The sequence below is a fragment of the Oreochromis niloticus genome, linkage group LG3, assembly GCF_001858045.2.
Source record: "Oreochromis niloticus isolate F11D_XX linkage group LG3, O_niloticus_UMD_NMBU, whole genome shotgun sequence".
Classification (NCBI taxonomy): domain Eukaryota; kingdom Metazoa; phylum Chordata; class Actinopteri; order Cichliformes; family Cichlidae; genus Oreochromis; species Oreochromis niloticus.
Genome location: NC_031967.2, coordinates 15,776,082 through 15,789,918, shown reverse-complemented (window position 1 = coordinate 15,789,918; position 13,837 = coordinate 15,776,082). Strand labels below are relative to the sequence as shown.

The window sequence follows — 13,837 nt, the reverse complement described above, 5'->3', positions numbered from 1 at the left end:
AGCCCAGCGGTCCTCAACCCCCGGGCCTCGGACCGGTACCGTTCCGTGAGTCGTTTGGTACCGGGCCGCGAGAGTTGAGGTTCAGGTGTGAAATGTATGGTTTTCAGGGTTTTTATCGGTTTTCAGCGTTATTTTGTTATTGTTTTTATCGTTAACTCGGTTTTCCTGGGTCTTTTCACGTGTGTTATGAATAAATCTTCTTTTTTTCGGTACCGGCACTAGTTTTATTTTGTTGTATTCATCCGCGACACCTCATTGCCGGTCCGTGAAAATATTGTCGGGCATAAACCGGTCCGTGGCGCAAAAAAGGTTGGGGACCGCTGCCTTAGCCCACGTAAAATCCCTGAAAGGGGGAGGAGACTAGAGAGAAGTGGAGAGGGGAGATACGTACAGCACAGCTGCGGCTAACAGGTTAAGAGGACAGCAAACCTCTGCTTTCCCACCAATTTCTTTTCATTTCTTGTCGCTGGAACTTCGGGGAAAACAGCCACTGAGGTGAGATATTTTTGTGTGAGTGTGTGCTGTTTGTTTTAGCTCGAGTGTTTTTTCTTCTTCTTCTTTCTTTTACTACGACGTAAAGAGTCCTCACGAGGCAGGAGATGCTCGCGAGCCTTACTTTAAGAAGCTGTTGGCGGTTTTCTTTTTAATGAGCTCTTATGGGAACCTGAGTTTACTTTAATTACCTTTAAAGGGGAAAAAAAGAAAAAAGAGCTCCATATTGACATTTAGTGGCAGTTAGCTGCCAGTCCTGCGCTGACACGGGGCACACCCACTCCTTTTATTTTCACGAGTTAGGTCTGAGATACTGTGCATCAGGGACAAAAGGGCCACGAGTTTCAACCCAACATTGTCAGGATTGTTTTGGACCTCTGGGCTGTGTCTGAATATTATCCGTGAAGCTTGGTGTCGGGATGCCAGACGGGGCAAATTTACACACAACTTCGAGTCGCTCGCCTTGAACGCATGACCGATTGAGGTTAAACATTCATGTTTGTGTTATTGTCGCTCTCTGTGCACCCTCCTCCAGTCCTGCTGGTTTCTATTACACCCACCCCTCCCCTTTTTTCTCTCTTCTTCCTCCCTTTATCCTTTCAGTTTCCCCTAGAAACCGTGGGATTGCGTCGGGAAGTGACCTTATTTTTCCTTCTCCGCCCAGAAAAGCTCTGCACCATGTCTGCTCCTGGTAAGTAACCAGATTTCACATTTTTGTTTTCACTTTTTCTTTGGAAGAAAATATGAAGACGTAAGCGTGTTTTAAAAATGTGGTTAGTGTTGCGTACATTAACAGCTTTAACACTTTGTTTCCATTACGTCAGCTTTGTGAAACGCTAAAAGTTTTCTCACACTTGCCCCGTTAGCTTTCCACTAAATGTCACAGCCTGAATAATGAGCACACTGTCCAGCCCACACAGTAGACTCTTGAAGGTGGGGGATGTTTTTATTTTGTTTTTTCTCCTCCAAGAAATTCCTGGAATATTTTCTTGAAAACACGTCAGAGTCTTTGGCCCAGCAGACTTCTCTCACTGGAAAAGGTGAAAGGTGTTATTGTTTGTGTATGCGAGGGCAGTGGATGTGCCCACACTTTTTTCTGTTTTTTTTTTTAATGTGAAGTAAAGAGAGGGATGTTGAGCAAAGGCAGACCTCTAGCTCACACTGTTTAACTTCCTTTTTTAACTGCCATTAAACAGAAGTGGCACAAGAGGTTGTTTTCCGTCTTAATTGTAGTCCATGAGGCTTTATTACATTCATCAGCCTTTGCCAGCAGACTCATGACTAAATGGGCTTTTCCAGTCACCTGGTCTTGTTCGTTGTGGTTATAATAAATCAAAATAAAGTAATGCTCCACTCGTGAAACTAAATCTCTTTGGCATTTTTTGGCCTTCAGACAACAATTCTAATTGATACAGTGCCAAGACAGGAAAGGGGGAAAAACAAAACAAAAAGTTGTCAACTTTGTATTTATCCTTCTTGCTGAAAAGTGTGGGAATATCAAGTACAAACTGATGGGAAACATCATTTTATAGTTTACATGTATTCCTCACTGCTGACTGAGCCTGACCTGCACATAGGTGGTAAAGCAGTGAGGGGAGGAGAGCGCAAATAGTGTTAGGTCTTTTTAAACGGGACAAGATCTGCATCAGTGATGGCGTCACTTCACAAGAAGGATCCTCCCGGCATCGAACGGGAGATCTTTTCCTTGTTAGGTCAATATGTAAACCAATATTAGTCGTAAAATTAAGTAAAAATGGTGGAAGGGGGGGAGTGAAGACGCTCTGCTTCTAAGACTTGAACTCATGGTGCATTTTCTCCCTTCCATAGAAGTCCATGCTTGCTCACAAGAGGGAGTAAAATTTTCTAGATGAGCCTGTGGAAAGATCATCAGGCACTCCTACAGCTGCCTTTCTCTCACACTCTTTTACTTGGTCATGTGTGTGAGAGTGAGAGAGAGGGGAAAAAAACAAACCACAGGCCAGTGACCTTCAGAAAAGTTAGACTCACGTGCTTCGGGTATTTGCAAGACGTGAATAAAAACCAGTTTGGCCAGTCTTGAGACCAAAATCCCTTATTGACATGCCATTTCATTTAAATGTGTATAGGCCTTTTTGTTTAGTTTTTTTTTCCATTACCAGTATACTCGCTGTGATTCACATCAAAAAGCACATCTGTAAAGAACACACTGTAAAGCAGCTCATATATAACATACAGAGAGAAACCCAACAGGCACGTGGAGGCTCTCGCCACCAAAAATAAGCTGATCTAAATCTGATCTTTCTGATCTAAATTTTGTCCTCAATGCTGTTAGAAAACACCACAGCACAGGTAATTTCACGTGACGGTCTGTCAGCAGGTGTGACTCAGGAACACATGACATCACGCCGTGTGTTTTAAGACAGTGACTTTATGGTTTATACTCACTGTGTAGTAAAGTGAACCATCACGTTCTGTAAACAATAATTTCCCTAAGAGCCAAAATGGTTTCAGCTTCCACTTCAGCTTCCTTTTCTTTGGTTGGACAGTTCACAACTTTCTCTAAATGTGTTCTCCAGTGAGTTTTCTGTGTGTTTCATTAATACGTTAAGAGCCCCACTTTGATCCCAGGTGGAGACATATAGTAAAAAAATTCTGTCACATTGAAATATGTGGAGTTACCCTTTGTCAATAAGGGAGCCGCTGAAATTAACTTTAAATCACCATAGCAACCTTTGCTGTGCACATAACCTGGTCAGAAGCACCAGGTAAAGTTACAGCAGTGTGCACTGTGCTTTGCAGTGTCACTGGAATTTGGATGTATTTGATTGGTGATGCAGAAAAAGTATAAATGTTTTTAGATCTGATTCTAATGTGCTGCAAAGTCTGTTTTATGCTATTTCCACGTCTTTTATTAATTCATGGGATGTTAATGTTTATTATTAGTTAAATGTGTAGCCGTCATGTTAGAACAAAACAAGAGCACCATGCAGTGTTTCAATAATTTTCTCAAATGAAAATGTTTATTTTTACTGCTCTGTTTACTAAATCACAAAATCAACAAGTTTCTGCAGCTTTAATATGTTTGTGTTTGTAACAGTGGTGAGTTTCACCATTAGATTTTTATTATCATCACCATTTATCATCATCGTTTGATAATGTCATAGGGGACGCTCACAGGGATCACTTTGTCTCTTTTAATGTGTTCGCACACAGAGGCTGAGGCAGAAAGCCTGGCTTAATCGAGGAAGTTGATAACCATAATCGTGACATTGGGGTTTTAGGTCAAGCCGGCTTACACACAGTTCTCAGGGCTAAAGGAAACTGTCCTCAGTACAAGTATAAACGACCACCACGATGCATTAGACTTGCACTATTAAAATTTTTAAAGACTACATTTTCTGCCTCTCCACCACACCAGATTTCTTTTTTTAATCTTGTCTGTTACAAAAAAATGAATGTCAGCAGCAGTCCTATGATAGTGAGACTATTAACTATTTTTTTTTTTTTTAACCTTTATTCTTGGAAGCAGGATAACGTAAGCTGGAAGGCGGTTAATAAAATTCGCCATTGATTTTCCATTGTCTCTGGCACTTCACATTGTACAGTGGGGCTTAAATGCTATGTGCTCTAAATGAGGTCTGTACTATGGAACGAGATATGTGTACGTGTGTGTGCACGACTGTAGTGGTGGGGGAAATGTGTCTTCTTACACGCCAAAGACCGATCGGTCAATGTTGTGTAATTGTGACCGATGTTGTTGTCGTTATGAAATGAGAATGATCACATTTTTGCATTTTAAGCAAGGACATTACAAACCATTTAACCCAGTTTAGACTTTATTGGCATAACATATGATTGTGAGGACAGCTGTGTTCCAGTGGACCTTGCAGTTTATCTGATAACAGCATTTTACACATTCATAAAAGTAAGCAATCCCCAGTTATTCATTGTTATGAATCTTGTCAAACTGAGTCCCATAAGACACAGCAGAGGTGCAAGTGGCCCTGTGGAAAGTCTTATGTCCCCTCGTGGCGTTCTCCAGGGCAGACACAGGGTAGGCTGGCTGCTAGCCTCTTGAGACTAGTGTGCACTTACAGTTCTGTTGGTTTGGAGACTTATGAACAGCAACAGCTGCTTTAAATAACATGCAAACACTCTGAGAGACAAAGTTGCATATCTCTCCTGTGCTGGCGGTGTCCATTCTTCCTAACTGAAATCCTCACTTAATGTAAGAATCTTCATTTCCTGTCCAAAAAAATACCCCAAAACTCACTTTTATCATTCAGTTTTTCCACCATGGAAACACTGACAATTGGTTTCCACCATATCATAGTTCCAGTTTTTCCAGTATAGGTAGGTTATTACTGTTGTGTCGCAATCACTGGCTAATTAGCTCTGCCCTGCCTATTATAAAAAAAAAAAAGGGCGGATGATTCACAGCACGCACACAGACGCACTCACGCTCTTGTGAGCAGAGAGCAGCTGCTTCTAGCGAGACACTCGGCGATCACTGCTCTCAGCTTCTGCCTCTTCTCTTACTGGAAGGTAAGAACCTGGAGACGATCACACATCTGGCTTTAAATCCTGAAAAGAGAAACCAGGCAGGAGCTTCCTGCTTTTAGGCTTTTTAATTTATGTGTGTATATTCATATTCTCATTCATACTCAGAGTTGATGGTTTCTTTTAGTTTTTTTGTGCTCTCCTACATTTTCTGGCTTTTTTTTATTTTCCTTGTATTTGTTATTTGTGTCACGGTCAAAGTTGAGCTCTACTTTCTCAAGTGTGAACGTCATAGTTTATACAGCTACAGCCCAGCTCATATATTCAAATTCAGTCAAATCAGACTATCTGTACAGCTGAACAGGTTTTGATTCTGTCTAATTTTTTTTTCCCTCCAGTTTACCCAGGTGCTCCAAACCAGCCACCCTATCCCATGTCTCAGCCCGGCGGAGCACCGTATCCAGTTCCTCCTGGATATGGAGACCCCAGTCAAGCCCCTCCACCCGGCTTCAACATGGGCTATTCAGGACAACCTGCGGTCATGTACCAGCCAGGACCCGTAGGGCCAGTTCCAGGCCCTGAATACGGTGGCCCACCAGGAGGGATCTCCCCAGCTCCTGGAGTTCCAGCAGTCCCCGTTGGTGTCCCACCTGGACTCGAGTACCTCACACAGGTAGGGCAGAGAAAGGTTAAACCAGTGGAGTTTTTTTTTTGTTTTCTTTTATACGCCGTCCTGTCCAGCAGCCTTTGGAGTCACAATTATGATCTGAATGCACTCTTGTGCCAGACATATTTTGCTTCTCCAAGATGAGCTTTGAAATTTCTCTGTAGGCTCCACTTGTTCATGTCTTTCTTTTATCTATCTAGTTGTTAATTTCTATTAGTGTTATATCAGTCTTTACATTCCATGTTTAGTATGACCTGATCTGAGTCTTTGACAATAATGATAATATTTTGAGGGCCACAGCATTGGTTCCAGTGTGAAATGTGAAATGTCACAAAGTTTTAAACAACTTTCTAACAGTGACCGATGACTCATTTTACTTGGATTTTGTATGAACCTGAAAAGCTGCTGGCCGTGGGCGTAACCTGATACAGTTCCTGCATCTGTTGTATGCCTGTTAGTAAGAGAAAAGGTCACATGTTTAAGACTGTCGTGAGTAAAAGTAGCGTTTTCTACTTCTGTTATTGGCTCACCATTGAAAGACTTGTAGTTTGCTGCACTTTCTGATGATCATTAATCTCATTTAGGATTTGGAAATTTGTGACATCAGTTTCCTTTTTAAAACAATAGGTGAGGTCTTTCCCTTAAAAAATCCTTCTATGGGATTTCTTTGTGCAGATATTAAAGGAAACACCTCCCCTGCATATTATACATGTTAGCATGCTAAATTGGCTTTCTAGGCAAAAAAAAAAGAAGGCATTTTTGTTTAACTTTTGTTTAACTAACAGAGTCTGATGGAGCTGAAATACTCTGTGGCTTAAAGAATGAAAGTCTTTTGCATTGGAAATGCCTGATACGTGGTGTTAATTGTTTTTAGAAGGAAGAGACTTTCAGATCAGGATGTGCCACAGAGCTGCCTCATTTTTCAGTTTCAGTTTTCTCTCCTTTGGTTTTAGATTGACCAGATCCTGATCCATCAGAAAGTTGAACTCCTGGAAGGTGAGGCGCGCTTCTTGTTCAACACAGAATACTTAATCCTTCATCAGCTCATAAGCAGCTGTGTGTGAGGTTTAAAGCCTCACAAGACGAAAAATGATGTCTGTCCTTGAAATTCCTTACTTATCTTTACTTCATTGCTCACCGTTTTCCCTCCTCTTCTCCCAACCACGCCCAGCATTCATCGGTTTTGAGACAAACAACCAGTATGAAATAAAAAACAGTCTGGGTCAAAAGATCTACAAGGCCAAAGAGAAGAATGACTGCTGCACCAGGAACTGTTGTGGCTCTCTGCGCAGCTTCGACATGAAAATCAAGGACAACATGGACAGGGAGGTCATCCGTCTCATCAGGCCTTTCCGCTGCGTCTCCTGCTGGTGTCCCTGCTGCCTGCAAGAGGTCTGTCCACTCTAATGTTTCTGTGTTTGAGTAGAAGTGACTTGGCAAGTGTTGAAAGAGGTTAATGGAGTCATATTGCATTCATTTACCACACCTAGACCAATATTGTTCCTGGTCAAAAGCATTTTTGGTGTGAAATCTGAGTACTCATCCATCATATCTGGGTTATTGTATTTGACCTAGATGTGCCGGTTAATGTTTAGCTATAGTAAATATCTGAAGAGACTCTGATAGGGAAGAATAAACTCTTTACTTTCTGTAGCACTCGGTTCATAGTTTATGTTATAAGACATACCTAATCACTTTTTGATTAAATAAAGATAGATACAAAAGTTAGATCAGATAAAGACAAATAAATAAAGACATTACAGTTTTATAAGCGGCAATTACATTGTTTTTATGTAATGCAGAAATTAAAGGAACAACATGAAGATTTTAAGAGAAACGTGCTCTGTAGTTTATTCTGTGAGGCTCATGACAGCTCATCTGCTGTTCAGGATTTACTTCTAATTATCAGAAATGTTTTTAGTGGAGCTGCTATACAAATCTGATTTATTACCCTGCATCTTTAAACCCTGCTGGATCTCCTGCAATTTGTCAAAATGGTGAAAACTTGTTTTAAAAAAAATATTTTTGTTCGGGGTGGGAAGTGGGATGATTTACTGCTGATTGGTCCAGGTGACCAAAGAAACTGCTCTGAGTTATCAGTGTGCTCTGTGCTGGAAACAACTGCATGCAGATTAATGTTCTCTGCATTGACAGTCGATCGGAGCTGCAGACCCTGTCTGTATCATTAGTGATCATTCGTGTGAAATTAAAGCCAGTTTGACAAAGAAACAGGTATTTTCCTTGTATGCAAGTTTGAACAGATGCAGACTGTTTAATTTCTTGAATTTCCCACAGAACATCGGGTATCAGATGGTTGAGTTCTTTAAGAAAACCTCTACAGATGTTTTGAATGGGAAAGCAGCACATAAAGGCTGATACTGTTTGGTAGCATGCTGTAAATATGCTAATTAAAGCTGCTGAGTTTAACACAGGAAGACTGTGGGGACAGACTCGCTTTGGTGTTGGCTTCTCTTGGAGGTGAAGTTAAACATGTTGTGCACAGTCAGATCCATTAAAATAACTTTGTTTTTAAGCAGGAGCCCCCTGCTGTTGTGGCTCAGATACAAGTAACATGTAAAAAAGCTGCTTATCAACACATCTCTAACAAATTTACAGCTTAGACTTTTATTAAATCACGAGGTTTCGGTCCAAACCTCGTGATTTCATCAGGTGCAAAAAACAGCGTGCACACATCACTCACACACAGTAATACATGTTCACTCCCATCCACCAGTCGACCAAATATGAAATACTGGCAGTTGAAACGCTTCATGTGAAGCTCTTTCCGTGGCTGGGGTAGAGTCAGTATCAGCAGGAAAAGCCAAGTCCAAAACTGATGCCATCCTTCACATTTTCAAAAGCTGTTCAGAGGGCCAGATCTGAGTCTTTGCCGGGACAGTTTTTGCCCCCGGGCCTTATGTTTGACATCGCTGGTTTAGATTGAACTTAAAGTCTGCTTCTTCTTTTTTAAAAATCCTGCTGCTCAGGCAGAGGACATAATCCTCTGCACAGTTGAGACATTTGAATGCACCATAGTCTAGGCTGATGTCTAGCTGCTGTGCACTCCCTTTAGGTGTGTCATGTGATATTTTATTTTTTTACTTTTTGTAGTGCACGTTATAGTGCATATAACTGACATTTGATACTGCTACTTGGAGCCGGACTGGAAGAAAACCTTACAGAGGCCTATCAGTTCTTAGTTCTTCATAACAACCTGCAGCCTCACAGTGCCAGCGGCTCATACTTTTACCTTTCCTCTCTTCGTCTTGAGTTACTGTTGCCGAGTGGTTGCTGCTGACTGGTGTTTCAGTGCCTTTGTGTGCCTCTCTGCTCAGGCAGGGGTTTGTTAAGACCATGAATGGCCCTTTGTCTGTCCAAACTATCTCCTAGACACCCTGATCCTTTGCCATCCGTCCACTGAAACCTTTTTCTCTTTGCCCCTTTTTCTCATTGTTAGCGGTCTGTCTACAGAACGTTCCCACTGGCACGAATCCAAGCAGATATGCACTCATACTGCAGCTCTCTGTTTACTGCCCAGACAGGAACCATGTGAGATGCATTCCCTTTGTTTACATGGTTTAACAATCAAGCAGTCAGCCTCACTTATCATTCCTGCTGTCCAGCGTGACACTGTGCAACCGCGTGACGTTTTATTTATAGCTGTCAGTGTCCAGGAAAGAGAGCAAACTAAGCTCTGTGAAATAGTTTTCTAATTTTGTGCAGAGCCACTATGTGTCTAACTAAGTGTGTGACCAACAGATGGAAGTCCAGGCTCCACCGGGGACCACCATAGGGTACGTCAAACAGGACTGGCACCCTTTCCTGCCAAAGTTTTCCATCCAGGGAGCAAACAAGGAGACACTCATGAGACTGGAGGGGCCCTGCTTTGCCTGCAACTGCTGTGGAGATGTCAACTTTGAGGTGAGCTCAGAGGATCTTTGTTTGTGGGGGAAACTGAACTCTAAGTAAATTTCATCCATCAGCCAACAGTGATTTGTTACAGATCCACTCAGATAATCTAAACAGGATTGGTAGCAGTCACAGAAATGTTGATGTTGATTTTAATGAACTCAAAGGAATACTTGATAGTTTTGGAAAACACTTTCTATTCACTTTATTGTGAATAGATCGTGGCTCAAGAGTTGGGAGTTCGCCTTGTAATCGGAAGGTTGCCGGTTTGAGCCCCGGCTTGGTCAGTCTCGGTTGTTGTGTCCTTGGGCAAGACACTTCACCCGTTGCCTACTGGTGGTGGTCAGAGGGCCCGGTGGCGCCAGTGTCCGGCAGCCTCGCCTCTGTCAGTGCGCCCAGGGCGGCTGTGGCTACAATGTACCGGTAGCTTGCCATCACCTGTGTGTGAATGTGTGTGTGAATGGGTGGATGACTGGATGTGTAAAGCGCTTTGGGGTCCTTAGGGACTAAGTAAAGCGCTATACAAATACAGGCCATTTACCATTATTGTAGAGTGTAATGAAAAGGTTGATACGACTCTTAACTGAATGTACACCTCAAAGTCAGGCGAGTTTTCCAGCCTGTGCCCTGAAAAAATTAAATGTTTCTATTAGTCTCACTTCCTGGTTTCCCACATGACATCCTGCACACATTACTTGAGAGTTGACATGATACAACTACTGGCTGCAAGGACAAAATTTTGAGTGGTTGTTGGAGGTCGGTGGCTGACCACTAGATTAGATGCAGGACGCTTGCAGGGGAAATGCAATTGTAGGCAGGCTAGAGCAGCTTAAACAGCCCTATATCAGATCACGTCAGCTGATCTGTCAGGATTGCAGCAGAGCCTGATTTTTGTAATCTGTTTGCACAATCATTGTGCTTGAGGTTTTCTTTATTACGTAATCTTCTTGGTGTGTTGGTGAACTTTCTTTGTCAGTATTTTCTCCCACTCGTCCAGTTACTTTTCCAACACTAAAGGGCATTCATGGAAACTCATTTTTCCCATTATTTCGACACCAAGTGAATGATCCTTAGTGGTGCTGGTGGTCTGATTTTGTTACCTTTCATACAGAACCAAAAAAGCAGGTTTGTCTCCTGGTGAGCTAACTGCATATTAAGCTCATATTTCTCACCAAGAAGGCAAAACAAATTTTAAAAAATCATCAGCAAGGTGAATGGTTTCCAGTGTTTAAAGAAAGCGAATGCGACAGGATTAACAACTTGTGACGAACGCTGGTATTCTTATTGGTGTTCAGCTAAAGGGAAAAGATGGCGACACACCCATTGGCCGCATCAGCAAGCAGTGGAGCGGCCTTCTGAAGGAAGTCTTCACTGACACGGATAACTTTGGCATCCAGTTCCCGCTGGACTTGGACGTGAAGATGAAAGCTGTGCTGATGGGCGCCTGCTTCCTCATTGTAAGTCCTCAATCTAGAAGAACATAGTTGATTTTGAATTATGTGGCATGTTGCTGAATAAAATAATTTAATACTTTTGCTCTGCAGGATTTCATGTTCTTTGAGAAAGTCGGAGAGGCCAACCAGCGCAGCAGTGTGTTTTCATAACAGAGGAAAAAGGAAACGTGGGGGGGACAGCCTGTGATGAAGGTGTTTTCCTGTTATGTAACATTTGTCATTTTTTGTTGATTTTGTTACCAGTCCCAGAATCTGTTTATATACACATACAACTCATTGTGAGCGAATAAACTCTTGATTAGATTTAAAACTTTGAATCTCTCCAAAGTCAAAGACTGAAGTTTACAGTGTTTCTGTACAGTCTGTAGATGTTTCACCTCTTTTTAAGCGCATCACCGTATTCATAGCAAACACTTTACGCTACCAAAGAAAGTTAAACTTAGAAACAAGTGTGGACACGCATCCTCTGGAATGTGCTTTTTGCTGCACTTGTGTTCACATTTCATTTCTTTTTTTCTTTTTTGTCACCATCAGTTTGTCATGATCAGTAATTTTATGTGCTTGCTCGAGCTTTATGAAGAGATCACAGTGTATCTAGTATAAGTGCAATACTGTTTTGTAGAAGATGTATTCATTGCTTTGCCTTCATTTATCCAGTTAAATGGTGGCAGAGTCTGGCTGTCAGTCCATTGCTTTGGTATGATGATCATCATATTTTGTGTACAGATATTTTTTAATTTAAAAGTTAGCTTTTGTTTATTACTTAGGTTTGGTAGAGCATACACCAATTACATTCCTTTGAGCCTCCACTGTAGGCTGTATTTAATGTTAATCAGCAATTGTTGGCATGTAAAAACACACTAAGATATGTTGCTTGACATGGTAAGCCTCAAACCTGCCTTGGCTTCATTATATCAATGTCACTGTGAATATCTTAGCATAAGCATTTGGCAGTTACCACTTGTGGGCCAGAGTCCCACTACACAGAGCCACTAGCACAGCTTTTAATCTTTTTGTCACATATCAGAAGCCATAAAGAAAACCTGGACGTTAGCCATGGTAATCCCGCTCTGGTTATTTAGCTCAGGGTGGCATCATGTGCAAATGCTAGCTTGTAAATACACTAAAGCATAACTGCTTATATGCTTATCATTAAATCTGCTTGACAGTACTTGTATCGTCCATGTAAATCTTTTAGCTTTAGGCTAGTTTGGGCTAAATGCTAACTACAGCCAGGAAGTGCATCACCCTAAGTCTTTTTGTCATTAACTAAAGCTTATGGGAAACATTTAGCCACAGTAAACTGGCTGTTAGCATTTAGCCCACATAAGGAAGTGATGTTGTACTAGCATGTAGACATGCCAACTTAGAAGGTTGACATGGCAAGCATCTTAACTACTAAACAACCTGTTGTTAACATGTGCCATTGTTGGGGTTTTAGCATTTAGCCCAAAGCTCTACTGTGCCTACGTACAGACAGTACCTGCCTTATAGTAATTTTGAAGTTAGTTGACTGCTTTACAAAAATCCTGAACTTTGGCTGCAGTTACCCGCTGTCACTTGTTTAGGGATGTGTTGCCTTTAATAGTGTGAAGTTGTAAATCACATATTTTTACCAAAGTGCATTCTTTCTATTCAGCAACATGTCTTCAGCCACGATGCATGTTGCAAAGCTGTTGCACAGGCTTCACTCTAAATGGTCCTGTGCTCCCTTTATGGAGTTTGGTGGTTGCCTGTGACACCTCACCATCCAGTTTCTTCCACATACCACTGTGTTTGAACGTGTGCCCGGGTAATGACATAGGGGAGAGAGAAAATGCAGGTTAAGGGTTCAAGGGAAAAATTTAAAAGCAGATGTTGAGGTTAGTGAGCATCGATCTGGCCTCAGAATGGTTGGAAAACCCCACCGGCAAAGCTTGCATGAAACACTGTGTAGTTCTTAAGTCCCTGGAAAGAGTTGGTGCAGTTATTACTGCTGGTACAGAGAAAGAGAGAGGGAGACCAGAATGCTAACTGAATCCATGGACTTGTTTTCTTATTTGGTTGCTTTGCTCTACAGTGTTTGATAGATGAGAGGTTAATGTTGCACTTCTTCTTTGTTTAATAATCACTCGTTCTGGGCACACCTCCAGTGTGAAACCTGGTTGCCACAAGTGCTTTAAAATCCAGCTAGCTGTTTGCCATCACCAACCAAATGTATTGTATGTGCATGGATAAATATATGTATATGTTGAGTGGCCAGTACTCTGTAGGATAACTAACCAAAGCATGTACGGTGTATTTAAGTTGTCCACTCATGGTTTAGTGTTCCTCTGCATGCTTTTTTTCGATCATTTTATATGTGCAGCTGGGAGGAGCTGGAACATGTTTCCCGTGTTTTTTATCAAAAATGTTTTGTAACACTTTTCTTGTGATTGGACATTTTTACATACACAAGCAATAATGTATTTCTCCAATAAACAAATGCAATGATAATCCTTCATTAAAAGCACAGTTGTCTCTTGTTTTTCTGCCCAAGTGATGCTGCGGGAAAATCTGGGGAAGGCACTCTAGTCGGCCTAAATGTGGACCATCTGGTTGCACTTGGAAAACATGAGCTTTGGTTTAGTGGGGGAAATCTAGTCCCTCGTGCTCCGCCTCAAAATGAGCTCCATTCAAATCGTGCTTTAGCCAATTTTCTTTTTTCAACTGTTGAAAGACAACCGCAGTGCCAATGGGTTAGATACCAAATCTTAGTGCTCCATCTCCTGGGAGCATGTGAGATGTTCATGTATAGTATTTCAGAACATGTCTGCACATGTCCATCCATCCCTCAGGAACACTGAGGCATGGCTTT

General features: G+C 41.8%; 2 protein-coding genes across 4 annotated transcripts in view; both read left to right on the top strand.

The window, feature by feature from the left end:
• The first annotated feature begins 455 nt into the window (after positions 1-455).
• The window catches only part of LOC100701235 (phospholipid scramblase 1), a 33,853-nt gene continuing 20,471 nt past the window's right edge, over positions 456-13,837 (top strand). Inside the window, exons 1-2 of the mRNA XM_025905709.1 lie at positions 456-495; positions 1,096-1,183. Of these exons, the coding sequence (XP_025761494.1) occupies positions 1,171-1,183 (13 nt within the window). The 5' untranslated portion in view covers positions 456-495; positions 1,096-1,170. The remainder of the gene's footprint in view (positions 496-1,095; positions 1,184-13,837) is intronic.
• On the top strand, positions 1,102-13,489 carry LOC100701508 (phospholipid scramblase 1). 3 transcript variants are annotated; one of them, XM_025905716.1, is made up of 7 exons: positions 1,102-1,183; positions 5,370-5,644; positions 6,592-6,634; positions 6,810-7,030; positions 9,398-9,559; positions 10,843-11,004; positions 11,092-13,489. In XM_025905716.1, exons 1-7 carry the CDS (start codon positions 1,171-1,173, stop codon positions 11,149-11,151), a joined length of 936 nt encoding a protein of 311 aa, XP_025761501.1. In that variant the 5' UTR covers positions 1,102-1,170; the 3' UTR covers positions 11,152-13,489. The 3 variants fall into 3 exon arrangements, with proteins under 3 accessions (XP_025761501.1, XP_019211239.1, XP_019211252.1); XM_019355694.2 differs by lacking the exon at positions 1,102-1,183 and adding an exon at positions 1,213-1,532; XM_019355707.2 differs by lacking the exon at positions 1,102-1,183 and adding an exon at positions 4,868-5,016.

Excerpts from the sequence above, each read along its gene's own strand:
- LOC100701508 (XM_019355694.2), top strand. The coding sequence starts at position 1,433 with ATGTTTTTATTTTGTTTTTTCTCCTCCAAGAAATTCCTGGAATATTTT. Across the intron at positions 5,645-6,591 it reads GACTCGAGTACCTCACACAG|ATTGACCAGATCCTGATCCA; the intron begins GTAGGGCAGAGA and ends CTTTGGTTTTAG. Across the intron at positions 7,031-9,397 it reads GTCCCTGCTGCCTGCAAGAG|ATGGAAGTCCAGGCTCCACC; the intron begins GTCTGTCCACTC and ends TGTGACCAACAG.